The sequence below is a fragment of the Rattus norvegicus genome, chromosome 10 (assembly GCF_036323735.1).
Source record: "Rattus norvegicus strain BN/NHsdMcwi chromosome 10, GRCr8, whole genome shotgun sequence".
Classification (NCBI taxonomy): Eukaryota; Metazoa; Chordata; class Mammalia; order Rodentia; family Muridae; genus Rattus; species Rattus norvegicus.
In genome coordinates this window covers 14,782,245-14,803,168 of record NC_086028.1, presented here as the reverse complement: position 1 = coordinate 14,803,168, position 20,924 = coordinate 14,782,245, and the positions used below count along the sequence as shown (strand labels likewise).

Here is a 20,924-nt window from a genome sequence, read left to right as displayed (position 1 = left end):
GCATGAGTTGGTTATTTCTCATCGGTGGGGCCTATTACTTTTTTAATTCATTGGTGGCTGCCTGTTGTCCCTTGAATTCATTGGTAGGGGAAATATCTTTGGCACGAAGAGGGGGTGGTAAAGGACCCCTGCTAAGGGCGGTTAGCTCAATTCCAGGAACAGAGTGTTTTCCTAAGTTCCACCCGGTGTTTGCCTAAGGCAGCCTTTGTCCTGAAGTTTGAACCTTACAGAACGGTCAGGTAAGAATTACATTCCCGATGTCCGTCCCTTTGTATTCAGCAGCCTTGGCGAAAGTACTCCACTCCCTATCCTGCCTTGGTAAGTCCCAAGTTCTGAACCTAAACTGCTTCTTATCATTTCTTGTATTAGAAACCTAAAAATATCTTTTCAGACCTGAAAATATGTTATTAAATGCTAAACAATTTAAGGTTAATTGTGAGTCTATAACTATCTAGTCTTCAACCCCATCAAAGATCCTCAGGGATAAATATTATCTGAGTAAACAGGAAGTGCACAGCAAGCAGCTTCTAAAAGCTGTGGAAATGACAGAGGCTACTGTCTGCTTGGACAGTAACCTAAGGTTCCTCTGTAATGTTCAGGCATCCGTCTTCAGCCTACAGGCTCAGGATATCTGACAGACTTTTCTGAAAAGCAGGAATTATGAAGGACTCTGCAAAGTTGGTCTGTTGACTTCCTAGTGTCCTGCTTCCCCATGGTTTAGACAGCATGCTGTCAGCAGCCCAGGAAAGGGCTTTGTTTGCCACACCTGAAACAAACTCCACATGGAGGTTCTTCAGTGCCCGCCCGTAATCTTCATGAAAAGCCTTTTCTTTCTTTCTTTTTTTTTTTTTTGGAGCTGGGGACCAAACCCAGGGCCTTGTGCTCGCTAGGCAAGCGCTCTACCGCTGAGCTAAATCTCCAACCCCGAAAAGCCTTTTCTTATTAAACCATCTGAACTGCCATATTCGGTAGATCTCTTAAGTGTCTGAAGACCATCAGTCTATGTTAAGTATATCGGAATAAGCAAATGTTGCTTGTCTCTAGCTATCTACTATCTGCCTAACTTTGAAATCTATAGGGGGCTAAAAGCTCATTTTAATTTGTAATTTACCAAGCTGGTACCTAGTAAGACAAGTTTGATTGACTAGTAACTTGCATTCTTTTTTGTTTTTTGGATTTTTTTTTGAGATTTATTTATTTTATTTATTTAAAGGTTTATTTATTTATTTATTTAATGTAAGTACATTGTAGCTGTTGTCTTCAGAGACACCGGAAAAGGGAATCAGATCTCGTTACAAATGGTTGTGAGCTACCATGTGGTTGCTGGGATTTGAACTCAGAACCTCTGAGAGAGCAGTCAGTGCTCTTAACCTCTGAGCCATCTCTCCAGCCCCTATTTATTTTATTTATATGAGTACACTATAGCTGTTTGTAACTTGCATTTCTTAATTATCGTAAATAGAGTGTAATTGTTGTTTTCAAGGGCTAGAAATGCCAGTTGTGGTGGTGCACGCTGGTAGGATTTGCTGAAGGAGGCAGAGGCAAGAGGATCACAAGTTCAAGGGCTGGAACTTTACATTATATCTTTAAATGAAGTCAGATAGATATAATACCTTAAACAAGAGTTAAAAACATGGACTGGAGAGATGGCTCAGCAGTTAACAGCACTGGTTGCTCTTCCAGAGGTCCTGAGTTCAATTCCCAGCAACCACATGGTGGCTCACAACCATCTGTAATGGGATCTGATGCCCTCTTCTGGTGTGTCTGAAGACAGTTACAGTGTTCATAAAGTAAACAAACAATTAAAAAGAGTAAAAACATATATACACTATGTAGTAACAAAAATAACCTTAAATCCCTATCAATATACAAAATCTATACCAATGTAATATATTTAAGACTTGTAGTTGTTTTCTAGTCTAATACACAGACACACAGACACACACACACACACACACACACACATTCAGACACACAGACAGGCACCAATGCAAGTTTACTATCACTTTGATTTTCTCATTTGTCTCATATAAAGTATCAGTATACAGTGATTTGTTCTGATGTTATCACTTGATTAATAACCTTGTTCTTATTAGAAGAGCCATGCAGTTAGTCCTGGGTTCCTAGTACCATAAAAACAAAAAGCAACCCCCAATATACAAATAATCTCCCTCTCAACCTTAAGAAAGCCGTTTTCTTGGTTTTGCATGCTGTCTGATATTTAAAGTTCATGAACTGAATCAACTGAGAAACAACAATATATAAAAAAAAAGTACATTTAATTATCTACCTATCATTCCTATATTCCCCCTTTTTTTTTATCTCCTCCCCCCTTTTCTTTCCAACACTAGATAAAAAGATAGATGAAAGAGAGGAAGAGATCCCTAAATCTAACCTTCTATATTTTGTTTCCTCACTGACCAAGACCATTAACAATCTGTGACTGTGATGGTTTGAATACGCACGGTTCCTGGGAAGTGACACTATTCAGAGATGTGACCTCGATAGAGGAAGTGCATCCTTGTAGAGGTGGACTTTGAAGCTCCACCTACAGAAGAGTGTGTCTCTACCTGGTTACCCTCAGATCAGGATGTAGGGCTCCTCCAGCACCACGTCTGCCTGCACACTGCCATGCTTTCTGCCATGATAGTAATGGATCCAACCTCTGAACCTGTAAGCCAGCCCCAATTAAATGCTGTGCTTTATAATACCGTTGCTTTGGTCCTGGTGTCTCTTCACAGCAATGGAGACCCTCACTAAGACAGTGACCAAACCCCTAAGTGATGACGGATACCCATCACCATTGAACAATCAAAAAGCATCCACCCGACCTCTTGGGAATGGGGAGCGAGCGTTAGTCTGGGAGTGACCCAGCTGTTGAGCTGCTTAGAGCATATTAAAAATAAGGCTGCATGTGTGCCTTTCACTCAAGAACCCACAACATTGGGGTGGTAGCAAGAAGTGTGTGCCCAAGGTGGAGATCAGAGCGATTTACATACTATCCCTACACCATGGCTTTACATCACACGTTCCTGCCCTACAACCTTCTGCAGTGCCCTGTGGATCCACAGATCAAACACTCTGATAACTACATACCACTTCCAGCTGACCTCTCCACCCAGCCAGTTCTGCCTTTCCCTCAGTCTCATTCCTGCAGAAAATCCAATAGCCATGACTCCAGACCAGGCTCAACTGTGGTACTAGCTGAAAAGCAGATCCCAAAGGGGATGTGCTGTGATTTGTGCAACAAATTGGGGGTGGAATCATGGGCAACAGGAATTCAAGGTCATCCTTGAGTTGGAGGCCAGGCAGGGCTAATGCATAAGACCCTAAACTAAAAAACTAATAAAAAGTAAAAAGATTACTGGGCCACTCAGAGCCCCCAGATAATCTGCTAATAACTTTGGTCCCTGATGGTACAATGCACAGGTCAGGGCTGCTCTTGGTCAACATATGTAGGTGCCCAGGAGCCACCAGTCTTGGAAGCTGCTGTGCAGGCTGGGATGGATCCAAAATAGATGCCTTCTGTTGGGGGTACAGATCTGCTGGGGTCACCAACCACCACAACTGGGTGTCACGGACCTGTATCTAAGCAGACCTCATCTACAACTCAGCCCCAATGAGAGAATAAGGTCCCTCAGGATCTGGTGCTCATCGTGATCTTAACTCTAAAACAGTACGGCAAAGAACTGGAGAAATTAACAGGGTGAGCTCCAGGGAACGGTGGGCAATTATGGGCAAAGGGCATGGGACCTGGGTCTCTGTTCTGGGGCACCCAACAGCCTCAGAAGAGAAGAGGAGGACGAGGACGAAGGTTAGTAAATGGATGGAGACATTGACAGATAAACACTGAAGTCTCCAGCAACACAGGGCTCATATTGAGATATCCCAGGAAGCCCTTGTTGGCTGCAAGTGGCCCCGAAGGCTTCCGGCACGTGCCAAAAAATGGAGCAGGCGCCAGGATGGCCACCAGGGGGCCAGCCGACGTTTCTAAGTACCCGTCCCGTCGGTGAGTCGGTGAGGAAGCATCCGAGCACCGAGCTGGGTTGCAGAGGACTAGCGGAGGAAACTGGACTAGGCCACGGAGTGACAACAGCGTGTCCAGTGGTGCCAACAGAAGCCGCGCAGGGGTTTCAGGTGGAACGAGGTGTGGGGTGCAGCATAGGGGAGAGGATTAGGGGCGGGGGAGTTCTCGGGTGCTGCCCCTCCCCCATGGTTCCGGCCCATTCCCCTCCCCCACCGAGGGCTAATTCGTAGGTTAGGGAGCTTCCACATTTCTCTCCCCGTCGGTTTTGTTTGCGTTTGGTCCTTTGTATTAGGTCCGTTCATTGGGTAGGTTCGAGATTTACCCCGCCCAAATTCCAGGGCTAGCCAATTACAGAAAATGTCTCAACGCCCCGTATTCCGGGGATCGTCACCGTACTGCGACGATTCCCAGGATGTTTAGGCCTCAGTGATCTTTGCTCCCGGGACTCGGGCCTTGAGCCCAAGGATACCTCCAGAGCCTGTGCCTGGTAAGGTGCCCTCTGAGCATCCGAATGACCCTTGGAAATCTATGCTTTCTTTTCTTCACACGACTCTCTGATGTGTCCTCGAGTGGACGCGCTGATCCCGATGAGGAGTTTGCAGACGCTCCCTTGAGCCTAGGTCGCGTCCCCTTTAAGAGTGCGGCCGTTCAGGGGACCGCCTGCTTGGACAGGCGCCCCGGGCCCCAGCTCTGTAGGTGGTCGCGGGCAACGAGAGCGCAGCAACCGAGTAAGGGCTGAGCGAAGCTCATGTTTAAATAGACGGCGTAGGCTGCCGGACCGGAAAGACGGTACGCTGAGCAGGCGTGCGGCGGGCAGCCCAACTCAGGCCCCGCCCCGCCCCGCCCGCTGGGGTCCTGCGCTCCGGGCTGCGCGCGGCGGGCGCGGAGGGAAGTCCCGAGACAAAGGAGCGCCGCCGCCTCTGCCGCCGCGACGGTCCGGGCCGCGGTCGCCCAGGTGAGCCGCCACCGGCTTGCGCGCGCACTCCAATCCTCGCCTGGAGTCGCCGCCGTTCCCAGTGAGCTTCCGGGAGGCGCCGAGCGGAGCCACAGCGGCCTCCTCTCGCTCGCGGCCTCCTCCCGCCTCCGAGTCTCGGCCTTCGGGGCAATAGGGCCCAGCCGCTGTGCCATGGGCGAATGCAGGGTTGGGAACACGGCCCACTACCCCCCTACTCTTGGCGTACTGAGTTCCGCCGACCCCACAACAGATAATCTGAGCTTCCCAGTAGCTCCTAGACACATTCTGGGCGGTGCTGGGCTCCGTAGTTAGGCGAGCGGGAGTGCAGGAAGGCCGTGGGCACTGGGCCGTGTCGCGGCCTGTAAGCACCCGGAGTCACAGCAGAAGGCTTGGCTTACTTCGTTCGTTGCTGAGACGCTAGGCTTGTAGTTTGGGTTTTTGTGGGGGTCTTGTGCATGTTCTCTGCCCCACTGTTCTTTTTTCTTAAGGAACCGTTTTAGTGGATGAATTACCTCTCTGCATAGCAGAAAACGGGTATCAAAGGGGAATTTGTTTTGATTCTAAAGGTTTTCAGGCTGTGAGTGATTGCAGTCCTGCCCTCCTCTGGCTGTCTCTGCCACTAGAAACTCAAGAAACGGCGTGGTATACTTAGTGAAGGATCCTTAGGGCCTAGAGTGTGCATTCGAGTAGAAGAGGCCGCTTAGCCTTATCCAAGCCAGCCTTAGTGGCCGGTACCCACGTTTCCTCTGCCGAGGTGGGCGGAGATAAGCAACCTTGCACAGGTTCTCTGACCGGTAAGTAACTCTGAAGTAGGTGGTGTCGCCAGACGAATACTGCACACTGCAGGAACCTTGAGGTGGTAGAAAGACCCATCCCTCTGTGTTCTGCCGGTCTCTAGTAGTGGGGAGAGGATTGTATTTTGTTGTTTTTTGGGGGTTTTTTCCTTCGAATTTTTCTTTGCCGGGGGTAGGGGTGTATTTACATCACAAAACTTTAGCTCGTGGAGTGACTGTTACCGCTCTCGGGAGCAGCGGCACTGTCTCAAGGACCAGTTTCTGCTTAGATCGTTGCCAGTGTGTCTCTAGGGTTCCTTTTCTTTGACCGTGGGACCTTTAAGAGCTCTGGTAAGAGCCGTCTCTCACTTTGCCTCCCTGCTTTTGAGACAGCATCTCTTGTAGCCAAGGCTAACCTTGAACTCTTGGGGGTCCCCCTGGTTCAGTCTCCTTAACACTTGAGTGTGCAGGCACGAGCCACCACTTGAGCTAGCTTCTCGGTTCTTCTCACTTAGGATAACTGCAGTTGGATGCTAGGACAGAGTTTTCTGGGCACACAACTTTCTCCTGAGGTCAGTTATGGCTGTCCAACAGCTTGTGTAGCATAGTGTCCAGGCTTCTTCAGAGAACTGACCCGGGGTCCAGAGACCTGTTTGGAAACCCTGCCCAGACTTGCTTGGGATCTTCTGCCATCTGACTGGCTGGGTGAGGAGAGCAGCTCCTTCACTGCCTACCCTTAGTTAAAGAAGCTAGAGTGCTTGTACCCTTAAGCCCGAGGACGAGATTGGGCTTGTGCATTGAGAAGTTGAGAAGAGGGACACATTGGATACATAGGCTTCTGTGCCCTGCTCCAGCCATTGATGTCCTTGGGTCTACCTCTGCCCTCATACCCTCTAACCAGACAGCTCAGGTGCGCCAGTGTCACCTGGGCGTTGCTGTCAAAGCTTGCTCTTATCAGCAGCCCCTGTGGCCAGCAAACTGCCTGTCCTCTTAGATGGATGCCACCTGGGTCCTACATTGACTACAAGGACTATTATTAGGGCAGGTGTTGGGGTGGCCAGAACCTCCGTGGTTGTGCTTGTTCGCAGACAGGCTTTACTCCTTGCTGGGGAAAGACAGTTGGGTTTGGGCTGGACCCTGTGTTTTAGACTTGAGGTCGGTAAGAGAGGAGCCTTGCCTTTAGTTTGTACACTTTGTGCTTTGGGACTGGAGCTGTGGAACATAGGTGCTGCCTTTTGTGATTTATAAAAAAGGAATCAGGATGTTTGATAGAGCTAGGTATGCTTAGGAATGCCAACATTGTCGAGGCTTGTCTTGGCGGCTTGTGCTTTTTTTTTTTTTTTTTTTAATTTTAGAATCTATTTTATGTGCATTGTTGTTTTATCTGCATTCCTCTATGTGAGGTTGTCAGGTTCCCTGGAACTGGAGTTACAGGCAAATAAGCTGCCATGTAGGTGCTGGAAATTAAACCAGGTATTCTGGAAGAGCATGTAGTACTCTTAATTGCTGAGCTATCTCACCACTCCCAGCTTGTGCTTCTGAAAGTTTCTTCATGTTGGCTTAGAGTGTACAGGATATTAAAAATGCCAATACAGGGGTTGGGGATTTAGCTCAGTGGTAGAGCGCTTGCCTAGCTGGTTCGGTCCCCAGCTCCGGAAAAAAAAAAATGCCAATACAGGCGTTTGTCTAAAAGTGACCTCACCCACTAAAATGTTTCCTGAACTCTAGGCTCCTGGGTGATGCTGCCACCTCTGATGGCAGTCCCAGCCTTTCTCTACTTGTGTACTTGTACAGTCATCAAAAGCAGTCTAGGGTGCTGTGGTGCATAATTGTCAAGGCCAGCCTGGTCTACATAGTATGTTTCTGGCCAGCTGTGGCCACATGGTGAGAATGTCTCCAAAAATAAAGGAAAGGAAAAAGTGGTCTAGGAGCCAGGTGGAGTGACTCATGCCTGTAATCCCAATGCCAGGATGATTGTTGTGAGTCTTGGCCTAACCTGGGCTACAGTGTGAGACTGATCTCGAAACAAGCCACCTCTGTCTTAAGTTCAGGGCTTCACCTGATTGCTCTGACCCAGTGAGTCTGTCTGTTCAGGTAATGAACAGCTGTGCTTACAGATGAGATGCATATCTAGTCAGCCCACCTGTAGCTCAGGGATTATGGCCGGGCAGCTGTGTAAGCTTGAGAGGCCCTGGCTAGGTCAAGAACACACAGTAATTCCTAGGGTAGTCATGGCTTTGCAGGTAAAATGGGCAGCCTGAGCTAAGTCTAAGTAGCAGGAACTCTAGGGATGTCTGCTTGAGGCCTGTCTGAGGTGGTAACAGGAGTGTGTTCTAGCAAGAATCTTGCTCTTGTCCAGAGGTAATTGAAGGTTCCACCTCAGAGTGAAGACTTTGAGCTGAAAACAAAAGACTAGGCTAGTGCTAGTCTTGCTGGGAGATTTTACCCACAAGACCAATAGAAGCCTGAAGCTGGGGTCAAAAAAGGAACCTCTGGGATTGGGGATTTAGCTCAGTGGTAGAGCGCTTGCCTAGCAAGCGCAAGGCCCTGGGTTCGGTCCCCAGCTCCAGAAAAAAAAGAGAAAAGAAAAAACGGAACCTCTGAGAAGCAATTCGGTATGAAACACCTATTGCCCTACTAGATTCTTGTTCATGAGGGGTCGTGTCCCTGTGATGCACACACCCCAAAATCCCAGTGCTCTGTAGGTTTGGGAGTCTCTGATTACTGTTTCATGTGATTTTTTTTTAAGTAATATTAAAAAGGATATAGAGGTTTAAAAAAAAAAAACCAAAAACCCAAGCAGGTGGTATCCAGGTTGGAGTCACAGTCAAAACAACAGGCTGCGGTCCTAGGTGAAGATGCTCCTTCACCCATGCTGAATGGAGTCCAAGTGTGCCAAGATGGTCCCTGGCAGAGGCTGCTGGCCTGACCTGGATCTTGCCTTCGTTCCCATAGGGTCATAGGGCAGATCTCTGAACTGTGAGCTGATAAGCTGCAGGCCGATAGTCTGGCCTCTTGGGGTAGTCTGCCTATGGAAGTTTGCCATGCTCTGCCCTATGGTGCGGACTTTTCTCACTAGTACATTTAGGAGTAGTGATTGTCCTCCTGTTGGACCTGATTCTAAGCCGGGGTCTCAGGGCCCTTGTTCCTGAACCCTCCTCTAACTCCCAGGCTAGTACTCTACCTTTGTGGTGTTTTATATGGTGCTTGGTGAACCAGCAAGACACATCCTAGCCTCAGATGAGTGTGTGAGGTACCTGCGAACCCCTACCTGTCCTGAGAGTTTGACTGTGGAGTGGGTGCTAAGTCTCGCTGATGCTCAATGCCTGCCAGGGAGGGGACAGCCTTTTTGCAGGCTATTCTCACTGTACCTCCCAGCAGTTGAGTTTGTAGAGCACAAGAGAGACAGCACTGGTGCTCTACCTGCCTGCCTGGAGGTGTTCTGAGGACTGGTCAAAAGTGCAATGCTCGCACTTGCTCCAAGGGCAGCTTGACCAGCTGGGCTCCACCTCATTTACCTGCTTCTTGGTGACAGCCCTCTCTGGCTGGGGTGGGATGTGGCTTAGAAGATGTGTGTGTGCTTTACCTAACCCTCCCTCTGTGGATTCCGTTCCAGGGACTTTGAATATGTCGGGGATTGCCCTCAGCCGACTTGCGCAGGAGAGGAAAGCCTGGAGGAAGGACCACCCTTTTGTAAGGAGCAGCCTGTGTCTGGTCACAGGAGGGGCTTTCCGTTGACTTGGTATACTCAGCCTGTGGCCACTGGGTGAGAGCCAGGCTTGTTGTCTTGAGCTGGTTTGTTTTGTGACTTCTTTCTCAGGGCTTTGTGGCTGTCCCAACAAAGAACCCTGATGGCACGATGAACCTGATGAACTGGGAGTGTGCTATCCCTGGAAAGAAGGGGGTAAGGGTGACCACTGGCTTTGTACCTACTAACTTAAGAGGTTCAAGGGAGCTGAACTACTATAGGGACCTGAGTACATGGATTTGTGACCACAGCTAGCCACAGGTCACAGCTCTCCCCAGGATAAGGAGTGGCCTGTGGGGTAGGGAGGCTTGGACCCTGGCAAATCATTGGATTGGTGACCAGCCTTGAGGTGAGGAGCTGGTGAAGGTCGTAAAGTGTCCACAGAGAGCACAGGCTGTGTTTCTTTACACACATTGACCTCAGTGCATCCAGTTGTCTACTCTTTTCCAGCCTATGTGAGAGGGAGGGTCTCCTTTAACTTCAGACATTGTCCAAACTTGGGCCTCCGGGTTCAGCTTAGTATCTGAGCAAAACCGTAGTTTGGGTTCATCTGTACAGGCTCTGTTGTGAGTGTGAGGTGGGTCTTTGACGTGCCAGGGTGTGCTTGTCTCTCAAGTCACGTTGGGGCATGGGCACTGTAGTGCTTCCATCACATGAGCTGAGAGTAGGAAAACCGTCTGGTGGCGAGTGGTGTGCTCTCCCCACCTTGATAGATCTGAGGTGCTGGCTTGAATAGTGCAGGTACGAGCTGCTGGGCTTAGCTTTTGTTTGCTGAGCTTTTTGGTGTCTCAGACACCCAAGAACTGTGGATCCTAAGCTTTCCAGCAACTGCCAAGCTCCTCATAGGCATGGTGGGGGTCTTCTTTGGTCCTAGGGGGACAGTAATAGTGTAGAGAACAGGCCCGAAGGACCCAGGTTTAAGGAAACTTCTCTTGGCTCACCTTGGCAAGTGAGCCACAGGTCTAACTCTGGTTCCTTCCCCACAGACTCCGTGGGAAGGAGGCTTGTTCAAGCTACGGATGCTTTTCAAAGATGACTATCCGTCCTCACCACCAAAATGTAAGTTGTGCAGAGAGCCGGCAGTCCACTTCCCAGTGCCACCCTTTGGGAGCCATGTCTATGGATGCTTGGTCTAGCAGACAGGTGTCAGTGCTGGGATAAAGTCAGTACTGCTGAGCCGGCTTGGATGACAAGCCAGGGTAGAGGCGCATATAATTAGAGTGGTCTCTAGTCCCAACCAATCGGGATGTACCACACGAGGCAGAGGGAGAGTTGTGTCAGGCTTAAGCTCCTGGGTGCTTTTGTGCCCACAGGTGCCACAGGGGAGTAGGAGAACAGGGGTCTGTAAGTTCCCAGTAGATTAGTTAGCATACATCAGGTGCTGAGTTCAATTCAAAGCACTAAAGGAGAGCGAAGAATCTCACTCATTCCCGTCTGTTGTGTTCTGTTGGATGCCCCACATCCCAGTAAGAGGCTGTGCTTGTGGCCTTCAGACCTGTTGTTAGAAGAGAAAGCTGAACTGATCTCAGTGCAGCACAACTTGCTTGGGTGTGCAGTGCCCACCACCACCATTCTGCCCAGGGTAAGGCCAGGTCTGAGCTGGTTTGTAAATAGAGATTTGCCTGCTGCAGGGTCCCCCAGGAGTGCTTAAACATGGCTTATTGGGAACCACTGGATGGAATCTTACCTGCTGTTTGGGATTTTCTTGTCTGTCTGAGTTCTTTTTGCCGTACTGTTGGTGATTCATTCATTCTTTCTTTCTTTCTTTTTTCTTTTTTTTTTCTTTTTTCTTTTTTTCTTTTCTTTTTTTTTTTTTCGGAGCTGGGGACTGAACCCAGGGCCTTGCGCTTGCTAGGCAAGCGCTCTACCACTGAGCCAAATCCCCAACCCTGTGATTCATTCTTTTAATTGAGGGGTATGTATGTAGCTACGATTGAGACAGACAGAGTTGTTGGTCTCATTGCTCTCATGTGGTGGAATCTTGAGCAAATACAGTGAGACAAGAAGTCTCTCAAAACTGGCGAGGAAAACCAAGATGCAGCTGCTTAGGAGGAAAAAAGTGAACATGGAGAAATGGATCATGGCTCGTGGACGTTTGGAAACTGAGCTGTTGCAGGAGCACCAAATGCTGGGGAGGGGGAGTCTTGTGCTCCGGAGACCATGGGCATTTCTGAGAAGCCTGAGGTAGCCTCAGCAATTATGTGAGGTGACGATTATCCTAACGAGTCTGCAAGTGCCACAGGGTATCCCCATTAGTCGGGCAGGATCTGAATTGTGTATGGAGGTGCAAAGGGCAGGGGCAGTCAATTCCTTGAAGTTTCAGGAGCCTCGACATCCAAATGGAGACCCAGGATAAACAGAGTGCCTCAGCAGGGTAGACAGACCATTGTCACCAACTAGTTACCAAGATATGGTTAGATGTTGTGACATCTGTGCAAAGACAGGCCAGCAGACCATGAAGCAGAATGGATAGATAGTCCAGAAAAGCCAGGCCCATTCACAGCTGGGTATGGGATGAAACTGCTAGTGGGCAGGGGAAGCTCCTTTGCCATGGCCTATAGGTTCAGCTCAGCCTAGTGAATGGGGAGCAGGGCAGCTTTGGAGGAGACTCCAGAGGTTTGCTGATCTGGGGTGGAAGGCATTCATTCTTAGTCAGGGAAGTACAAGAGGTGTTGGCCTCTCTGACCCTGGAGTTAAGTCAGTCTTAAAAGTCACCAGCTAGTGAAAGAAATGCAAAGGAGCAGAATGCACCGTTTCCGGGCCCTTCTGGGCTACCAAGGAGGTGGGCTGAGGCAGCCAAGAGCTGGGAGGGAGACAAGCTCTTGGGCACTTGCTGTGGTGTGTGAAGGCCATTTCTCTGGAAGATCTCTGCTGTTGCCAGTAAAGCTAACCTGCCACTATTCTGTAGAACTAGCCAGGAGAATAAATGCCCACACATGTTCACAAAGACAAGGCAGGAATCCCATGGAAGCCTGGTTGGGGATTCCAGAAATCAGAGATGGTGCAGGTGTGTGTTAGTTGCAGCCTGGGAAGTGATTGAAAGTAAAGGGAAACAAGATGTAGCTTATAAACCCCTGGACAGCAAAATGGTGGGCTCTTAATATCTGATCCATGCCCCAAAGCATCTTCTGCTGCTGACTGAGGCTAAAAGCTTGGAGGGGCTGATGGGCTGACTAAGACTCAGATTCAGGTTATCACTGGTAGAAGTAAACATGGTTGGCAAGTAAGATCAAACTTGTGTTTGCAAAGTACAAGTTAAAGACCAGAATGGGGAAGGGTGCCTGCTGAAAAAGACTTGTGTTGAGAATCACTGATGAGTAAGGGGCTCGAGATAAGGCGAGCTTTAAAGCAGAAGTGTGGGCTCTGTATTGGAATACTAGCTGCTCTTCCAGTGAACCAAGGTTGGATCCTGACATCCCATGGCAGCTCACAACTGGCTATAACTCCTGTCTTAGGGGATTTGACACCCTTTTCTGGCTCCCATGGACTCTGCACACACATGATCCACAAACATACACACAGGTACAATATCTACATACATTAAAAACAAAAAGATTGTGTTGGGTTGGTGTGGAACAGGCTTTCCTGTGTGGCCGTGGCTGTCCTGGAGCCTGCTCTACAGACCAGACTGGCCTCCAACTCTCGATCTGCCTGCCTCTGCCTCCCAGGTGCTGGGATCAGAGGTGTGTGCCATTGCCCCTCGGTGGTTTTTTTTTTTTTTAAAGGTGGTTGCCAGCAGCAGTGTCTCTGTGGAGATGGGAATGGGAACCCCGAAGGCCTGGCCCAATAGTGAGACAGTTGATCTGAAGGAACTGATGAACCTTAGTTTGGGGTCACACCCTCCCATTTGCATATCATTGTGCCTGAGGCACAAGTCACTCAAGTCCCTCCTCACAGCTCGCTTGGAGAGGAATGCTGTAACCCACAGCATTCTAGCTGCACAGAGACACTGTGCAGAATAGTTAGGGAGTTTTCTATGAGCTTTTAACCTTAGTGTTGGCGTCCATTTTTGTCTCAGAGTTCAAGGCAGGACAGCCAGGGTTTCTACATAGAGAAAACTTTTTAAAAACCAAAGAAAGAAAGGAAAGAAGAAACAAACCTTCATTCCCTCCCCCAGAACAGCAGCAGTTGTAACTTTCCATACGAGTTCTGGGAATTAAGCCCTTTATCCGACCCCACCTCACCCTTGTTTTGTTGTTTGTTTTTTAAACAATATTTCACTAAGAAGCCCAGGCCGGCCTTCCACTCATAATCTTCTTGCCTAGCCTACAGAGCAGTTGGTATAGGTGTGTGCTGCTGCAATGCTCAGCCCATGTGTATATAGTACTAGGAACTCAGCCAAAGCCTTCTGTACCCCAGGGACGTGTGCTGCCACAGAGCTATCCCAAGACCCCTTCATTTGCTAAAAAAACAGGCAGCCTTTATTTAGACTTGCACTTTGGGGGGTTATACATGTTTGAAAATAAAGAGAAAAAGGTTTGCCTAGATCAGAGTGAGACACATTCTCAAATATCGGCTGTGAAATAGTACCTGAATGGAGCGGATATTTCTGCTATTGTAAAGACATGTGGTGTACTTGAAGCCTGTTCAGTGAAGTGCCCACCCCCTGAATAGGTCTTTGGGGAATGTGTTCTGGCCTCTTTCCTCTATTATGGACATGAGAGAAGAGCATAGGCTCAGCTCCCCAACTCCTGGCCATAGTCTCTTCTGGCTGCTTTAGGTTCCTCGAGGCAGAGTTGTCTGCTGTATCCAGGCTTAGCTCCTCTGAAGGGAAAGGTATATTCTCTTTCCGGCCCTTCTGCTATTGAGTTTCTGAGATTAGTTCTTTTATAAAGGAGCTCTAGTGTCAGAAGGGCAAGGGCAGCACGGGATGGGGACAGCATCTGCCTCCAAAAGTATTCCTTTCTCCCCCTGTCCTCCAGGTAAATTTGAGCCACCACTGTTTCATCCAAACGTGTATCCTTCTGGCACAGTGTGCCTGTCCATCCTGGAGGAAGACAAGGACTGGCGGCCAGCTATTACGATCAAACAGGTATGGAGTGGCAGCTGGCTACTCTGTTATGGGTTTGTCCTGTTCACAGTAGCCAAGGCTGTTTTTCATACCCCACAAGCCCCATCAATCTAAGTCATTAGATTAACTAAGCCCCTGTCTTAGTCAGGGTTTCTATTCCTGCACAAACATCATGACCAAGAAGCAAGTTGGAGAGGAAAGGGTGTATTCAGCTTACACTTCCACTTTGCTGTTCATCACCAAAGGAAGTCAGGACTGGAACTCACACAGGGCAGGAAGCAGGAACTGATGCAAGGCCATGGAGGAATGTATCTTACTGGCTTGCTCAGCTTACTCCCCCCACCCCCTTTTCTTTTTTTTTTCGGAGCTGGGGACCGAACCCAGGGCCTAGCTCTACCACTGAGCTAAATCCCCAACCCCTCAGCTTGCTCTCTTATAGAACCCAAGACTACCAGCCCAGGGACAGGACCACCCACAGTGGGCTGGGTCCTCCTCCCTTGATCACTAGTTGAGAAAATGCCTTATTAGCTGGGTCTCGTGGAGGCATTTCCTCAACTGAGGCTCTTTTCTGTGATAACTTCAGCTTGTGTCAAGTTGACACACAAAACCAGCCAGTATAATTGACCCTTTGTCAACTTGACACACAAACACATCACTATTAAGCCTCAACCCTTACTTTCTTATTCATTCCCAAGATCTAAATGACTTTAAGAGTCTCACAGTCTTAACATATTAAATATTCAATCCCCTTAAAATGACCAATATCTTTTAAAATTCAAAGCCCCTTAACTGTGGACTCCACTAAAATACTTTCTTACTTCAAGAGGGAAAAATGTCAGGGCACAGTCACAATCAAAAGAGAAATCAAACTCAACTGTCCTATTGCTGGGATCCATTCGCAGTCTTCTGGGCTTCTCCAAGGACTTGGGTCACTCCTCCAGCTCTGTCCTTGGTAGCACACACCTGGTCTTCTAGGCTCCACCTGCCTGTGCTCCACTGCTGCTGCTCTTCTTGGCGATCATCTCATAGTACTGGCATCTCCAATACCCTGGGGTCTTCCACTGCAACTAGGCTTCACCAATACCCTCTCACAGGCTCTCTTCATGGTTCCAAGCCTCAACTCCTTTGCATGACCCCTTCAGTCCTGGGCCATCAATTGCAACTGAGGCTGCACCTTCACCAGTGGCCTTCCATGGCCTCTCACAGTGACAGTCCTTAGCTGCTCTTCATGACCCCTTCATGTCTTCAAAACCAGTACCACCTGAGTGACTCTTACACATTACCAAGTCCAGCCACAGCATGAGGTACAACCTTGACTGTCTCTGGATCACAGCCTCTTTGTGCTCTCAGAAAACACTTCCCAGAAGATTTCACCTCAGTAATGCTGGTCTGTTCTTAATCACCACTAATTTCTTAGCTCCAGCTGACCAGCATCAATAGTCCAGTAATGCAAAGGTCTTGCTTTAGTAGTTCTGGTATCTTGTTAATCACAGCTGATTCTTCAGCCCCAGCTAACCAAAACCACAGAATCTTCACAATCAAAACAGCAACTGCCCCGGAAAGAGCCTTCCCTCTGAAATTTCACAAGCCAGGCCTCTATCTTCTGCACTGTTCTCAACAATTTTCCAAGCTCCTACAGAACACTTAACATCCCAATGGCTCTTCTAGCTCAAAGTTCTAAAGTCCTTCCACAGTCCTCCCCAAAACATGGTCCTGTTGTCACAGGAAAACCTCACTCCTGGTACCAATTTGTCTTAGTCAGGGTTTGTATTCCTGCACAAACATCATGACCAAGAAGCAAGTTGGGGAGGAAAGGGTTTATTCAGCTTACACTTCCACATTGCTGTTCATCACCAAATGCAGTCAGTACTGGAACTCACATAGGGCAGGAAGCAGGAGCTGATGTAGAGGCCATGGAGGGATATTACTTACTGTCTTGCTTCCCCTGGCTTGCTCAGCTTGCTCTCTTATAGAACCCAAGACCACCAGCCCAGGGACAGGACCACCCACAGTGGGCTGGGTCCTCCCCCCTTGATCACTAATTGAGAAAATGGCTTACAGCTGGGTCTCATGGAGGCATTTCCTCAACTGAGGCTCCTTTCTCTGTGAGAACTCCAGGTTGTGTCAAGTTGACACACAAAGCCAGCCAGCACATAAGTGGATTGTTTTTGTTTCTCTTACAGATCTTATTAGGAATACAAGAACTTCTAAATGAACCAAATATTCAAGACCCAGCTCAAGCAGAGGCCTATACAATTTACTGGTTAGTAGCAACTCCAGCTGGCTAACCTTCCTTCCCTGGAAGTACAGACTGGATGCCTGTCAGATTGGAACTCTGGGGTATGATAGCTGAGAGGGAGGCCCTGGGGCAGAGGCACATACTCCCACTGGGTGGCAGCACCACAAGAACCACCAAGGAAACTGCATATCTGACCTGTCAGCAACAGAACCATGTGCACAAGGAGCTTACTCTGAGCAAGGACAGGGCCCAGACTGTGATTGTAGGTATAGAATAGGTGTTGTGGGCACTGATGGACCACTTAGAGTGATCTGTGGTAAGTGTATAAAAAAATTGACCCATTACATCATAAAACAACCTTGCTGGTTGAGTACTCTTGGCTCCCATGGTTATCTACTGAAGGAGAATAACCGCACGTGATCAGTTAGAATTTGAATGACAGTTGAACAAGTTCTGTAGGAAAACACTTAAAATAGAGTTCTGTTTGTATGCACATATGCACACACACTCTTGCACTTCATCCTTGCTGACTGAGGATCCTGCTGATCTAGGCAAGGACTGAAGTTACTGTGGCTAGAGTTTCAAAGATTAGTCTTACTGCAGCGACCTTGACCCCACTGTTCTCCCTGTGTCTCAGGCACCAACCTCCTACTCACCCCAGTGGGAATAGAGCAGAGTCCAGGCACCCCACAAGATCTGCTCTTTACAAGAACTAGGCAGGACAGGAAGGAGTGGATATGCACTGTATCTTCAGGGAAGGAACCAGAAGGTTGGGCAAGGGTACATGCCCAACCTTGATACTTGTGTGCTGCCTTCTGGAGGCCAAGGCAGGCCTGTCTAACATCCCTGGGGATGTAGCTTAACACGCACTGGAGCATTGCCTGTTGTGTACTAACCACCTGTGCTTTTGGGCCTGACCCTTGTGTAAGTGCTGTGGCAGGCCCCACCAGTGTTCTGTGGTGCTGGTTGCTGGCCTGCATGCCTCCTGGAGTGGCCTCCCACAGGAAGTATGCGGCTCATGAAGCAGTGTACTCCTGCCAGGCCCTTAGAGCACCTCACTGTGCTGGTGCTCAGCGGCGCCCTCTGGCTCAGACCGAGTTCTGTTCACAGTTGGCCTTAGGGTTTGGTTCCCAGCTAGCTAACATGGGCTCTGTTCCTCCAGCACTTACTGAGTTCTTAGTGCTGGGGTTTCTCTCGTGCATCATTGGGATTTCCGGCGATGGCTTGTTTTGTGTGTGTTTCCACTGAATATATAAAAGCTTCATGTCCTTCCTTCCTGAGGGACTGGTGCCTTGCTGTCACATCCTTGCCTAGTGAATGACAATACTGTGGTTGAGGGCCAACTGCCGTCCTCATGGTAATGTCAGCCCCTCCCAGAACTAGCATGTCCTAAGTGTTGTGTCCTCCTTTCTTGGGCTGGTGCTGGCTACCCTGTAAATTCTGAGGGCAGGCCTTGGGCTCAGGCTTGCTCCAGGAACACACCGCAAGATCACTGACGTACGCCAGACTGTTGAGTGAGACTCCTAAGGACTGCTGCTCTAAGGAGCCCAGCCTGTAAATGTCTTCTTGGTCCTGTGGTCCTTAAGGTCACATTGTTCCCTCACATCATTTTTCTGTTCATATACACGGTGCAGGCTAGCCTAGGTCTGAAGTCTCACCAGTGGGCCCATGCCTTCCATATTGAAAGCCCACAGATACTCTTACCTGTTTTCAGAACTGAGCAAAACCTAGTCCCAGTGGGCTGTCCTCCACCTGATTGCAGTGTCCCACACTTACCTGTTCTTGCTGATTAAGACCAGACTTACTGAACTTGCTAGGTGGAGATACGCGCTTGTCTTCCCAGCCATACTGAGAGGCTATGGTGTAGTGAGTTCACTGATCTGTTTCCCAGTAATGGAGCCAGCAGACCGCACTTAGAGTCAGTAGTGGGAGTAAGCGGAGTGCCATTGCAGGAAGCCGAGACCACTCTATTCCGTGTGGTTGTCAATGTTCAGTCCCTGAGGTTGAGGTGGATACAGAACCTCTCAGTGGAGGTTGCTGCCCCTCCCCTGTCACAGGGCCACCTGGTATAACCAGCCACTTTGTCTCCCTGCTCATGGGCAGACGGTGGGTGGGTTCCCTCTCCATCTCAGCAAGCAGGTCATGTTTCCACACTATCTAACTGTTTTCTCTCTTGACCTCCTCAGCCAAAACAGAGTGGAATATGAGAAAAGGGTTCGAGCACAAGCGAAGAAGTTTGCCCCCTCATAAGCAGCGGCCCGGGCTCCATGACGAGGAAGGGATTGGCTTGGCAAGAACTTGTTTACAACCTTTTGCAGATCTAAGTCGCTCCGTACAGTTACTAGTAGCCTGGGAGGGTTGAGCGGGCGCCATTTTCCATTTCCGCCACTGGCATATTCAGTCTTTTGTATTTTTGATTATTGAGTAAAACTTGCTTTTATTTTAATATTGATGTCAGTATTTCAACTGCTGTAAAATGATAAACTTTTGTACTTGGTAAGCCCCTAGGAGCTAGTTTCTTCTCGTCGCGCTCGGATGCAGGCATGCTTCCCACTGTTCAGAGCTCTGGCCTCCAGCTGGCTGTATGACAGAACCACACTGTCCCTCCTTCCTTCCCTACCCTCGTCCTTCTCAGAAACCTGGGCTGTTGCTTATGAGCCTCAGATCCAAAGTTGGCCAGCATCTCCATTCTGCACCACTTCCTTTGTGTTTATATGGCGTTTTGTCTGTGTTGCTGTTTAGAGTAAATAAACTGTTTATATAAAGGTTTTTGTTGCATTATCATCATTAAAATGTGAGGAGGTACCTCAGTATGTCTGGCCCTCCTCACGTGGCTGCAGCCCTTGCCAGGCACCAAGGCTGAGCCCCAGGACCAGCACCTATCACAGCTTCTGCTAGGGATATGCCCAGGCCCCATGCAGCTCCATGTTCATCTGGTTCTTTGTAAATAGGACTGTGTACAGAGATGTGTTCTGTTCTCCCCACCTGGGTCTTTGGGCCTTAAGGTACCAGGCAGCATTGAGGTCCTCATGAAGTTGGAATCCGCATCCAGCCTTCGTAAGCCCAGCAAGGTGAAAGACTGGCTGATCCAGACCAAGGCTGAGGCCTGGTGAGAGCCCAGGACAAACTGGCCTGCACTGATCTCCCTGCCTGTTAGCTGTACAGTGGGCCTCACTGTGGCCTGGATGCTAGCTTCAGGCCTTTTGATGCCCTACCCTTGCACCTGGAAGAGGCAACCCTGCCACCGGCCCAGGCAAACAGCGGGTCCTTCCTCTAGAGCACCTGAGCACACAGTTCCGCACCTCCTGGCCTGCATTCAACCTTACCCTACAGCCCAGGAGACCAGCCTGGTGTGGCCTCGGCACAGGATGACCTCAGGTACTACCGTCCACATACTCTGCTTGCTGAAGCTGGTCTGGGTGAAGCTGCTCTTGATGGTGGCCCACCTGGGCTGGGCTGGGTCTATGATCTTGGGGCTTACAGAGCATAGGGAAGTGCAGTGGACATAGGCAGTGATCAGTCTCCATCAGACTTGGTCCTGAGGCCCCCTGGAAGAACCTTGACATGGGAACCAGGCACCAGTGGCTCAAGTTCAGGGACCAATCAAGGGGTGGCCAGGTCTGTAGTCAAGAGTCTTTGCTCTGGAATTGAGGGAACTTGTGCTCACACAGCTGGTGGCACCGGTATGGACTGGGTTGCCAGTGCCTTGTGGGTATGTTTGGCCACGAGTATAGTCAGGAGCTGAGTTTGGATGGACAGTTGCAGCTAATGGCACAGGGCCTCACCCGGGGAGTTCAGGCTGGTGTGTGTGTGTAGCCTGCTCTCAGAATGTCTTATTTTGTAACAACTGACTACATTTAGTAATAGGTACACATGTATATGGTTAATATATGGAAATTCAATATATTTTATAGTTAAAGTATTCTAAAGTAACTGATGTTTCTAGCAAACTGTAGTGACCCCAGCTATGAAGTGTTCCTTTTGTACCACAGTCCTTGGATTACCAGAGATGTGAATCTTGTAACATGAGAATGTGGTCTGTGACCATCCTGTGTTAAGATGGTGGGGAGGAGGGTATCCCAGCATGAAGCCTCATTGGTAAGGAATTGTGGGCAACAGATTAACCACTGTATCTACAAATCCTCTAATTAAAACATTTCCACAAACTGCA

General features: G+C 49.0%; 1 protein-coding gene across 8 annotated transcripts; it reads left to right on the top strand.

Moving 5' to 3' along the window:
• Positions 1–257: 257 nt before the first annotated feature.
• Positions 258–20,924, top strand: Ube2i (ubiquitin-conjugating enzyme E2I). 8 transcript variants are annotated; one of them, XM_063268476.1, is made up of 7 exons: positions 258–318; positions 9,372–9,448; positions 9,576–9,659; positions 10,490–10,562; positions 14,426–14,535; positions 16,698–16,777; positions 18,940–20,924. In XM_063268476.1, exons 1-7 carry the CDS (start codon positions 258–260, stop codon positions 19,001–19,003), a joined length of 549 nt encoding a protein of 182 aa, XP_063124546.1. In that variant the 3' UTR covers positions 19,004–20,924. The 8 variants fall into 8 exon arrangements, with proteins under 8 accessions (XP_063124546.1, XP_063124544.1, XP_008765771.3 ...); XM_008767549.4 differs by lacking the exon at positions 258–318 and adding an exon at positions 640–4,147; XM_006245920.5 differs by lacking the exon at positions 258–318 and adding an exon at positions 4,001–4,137.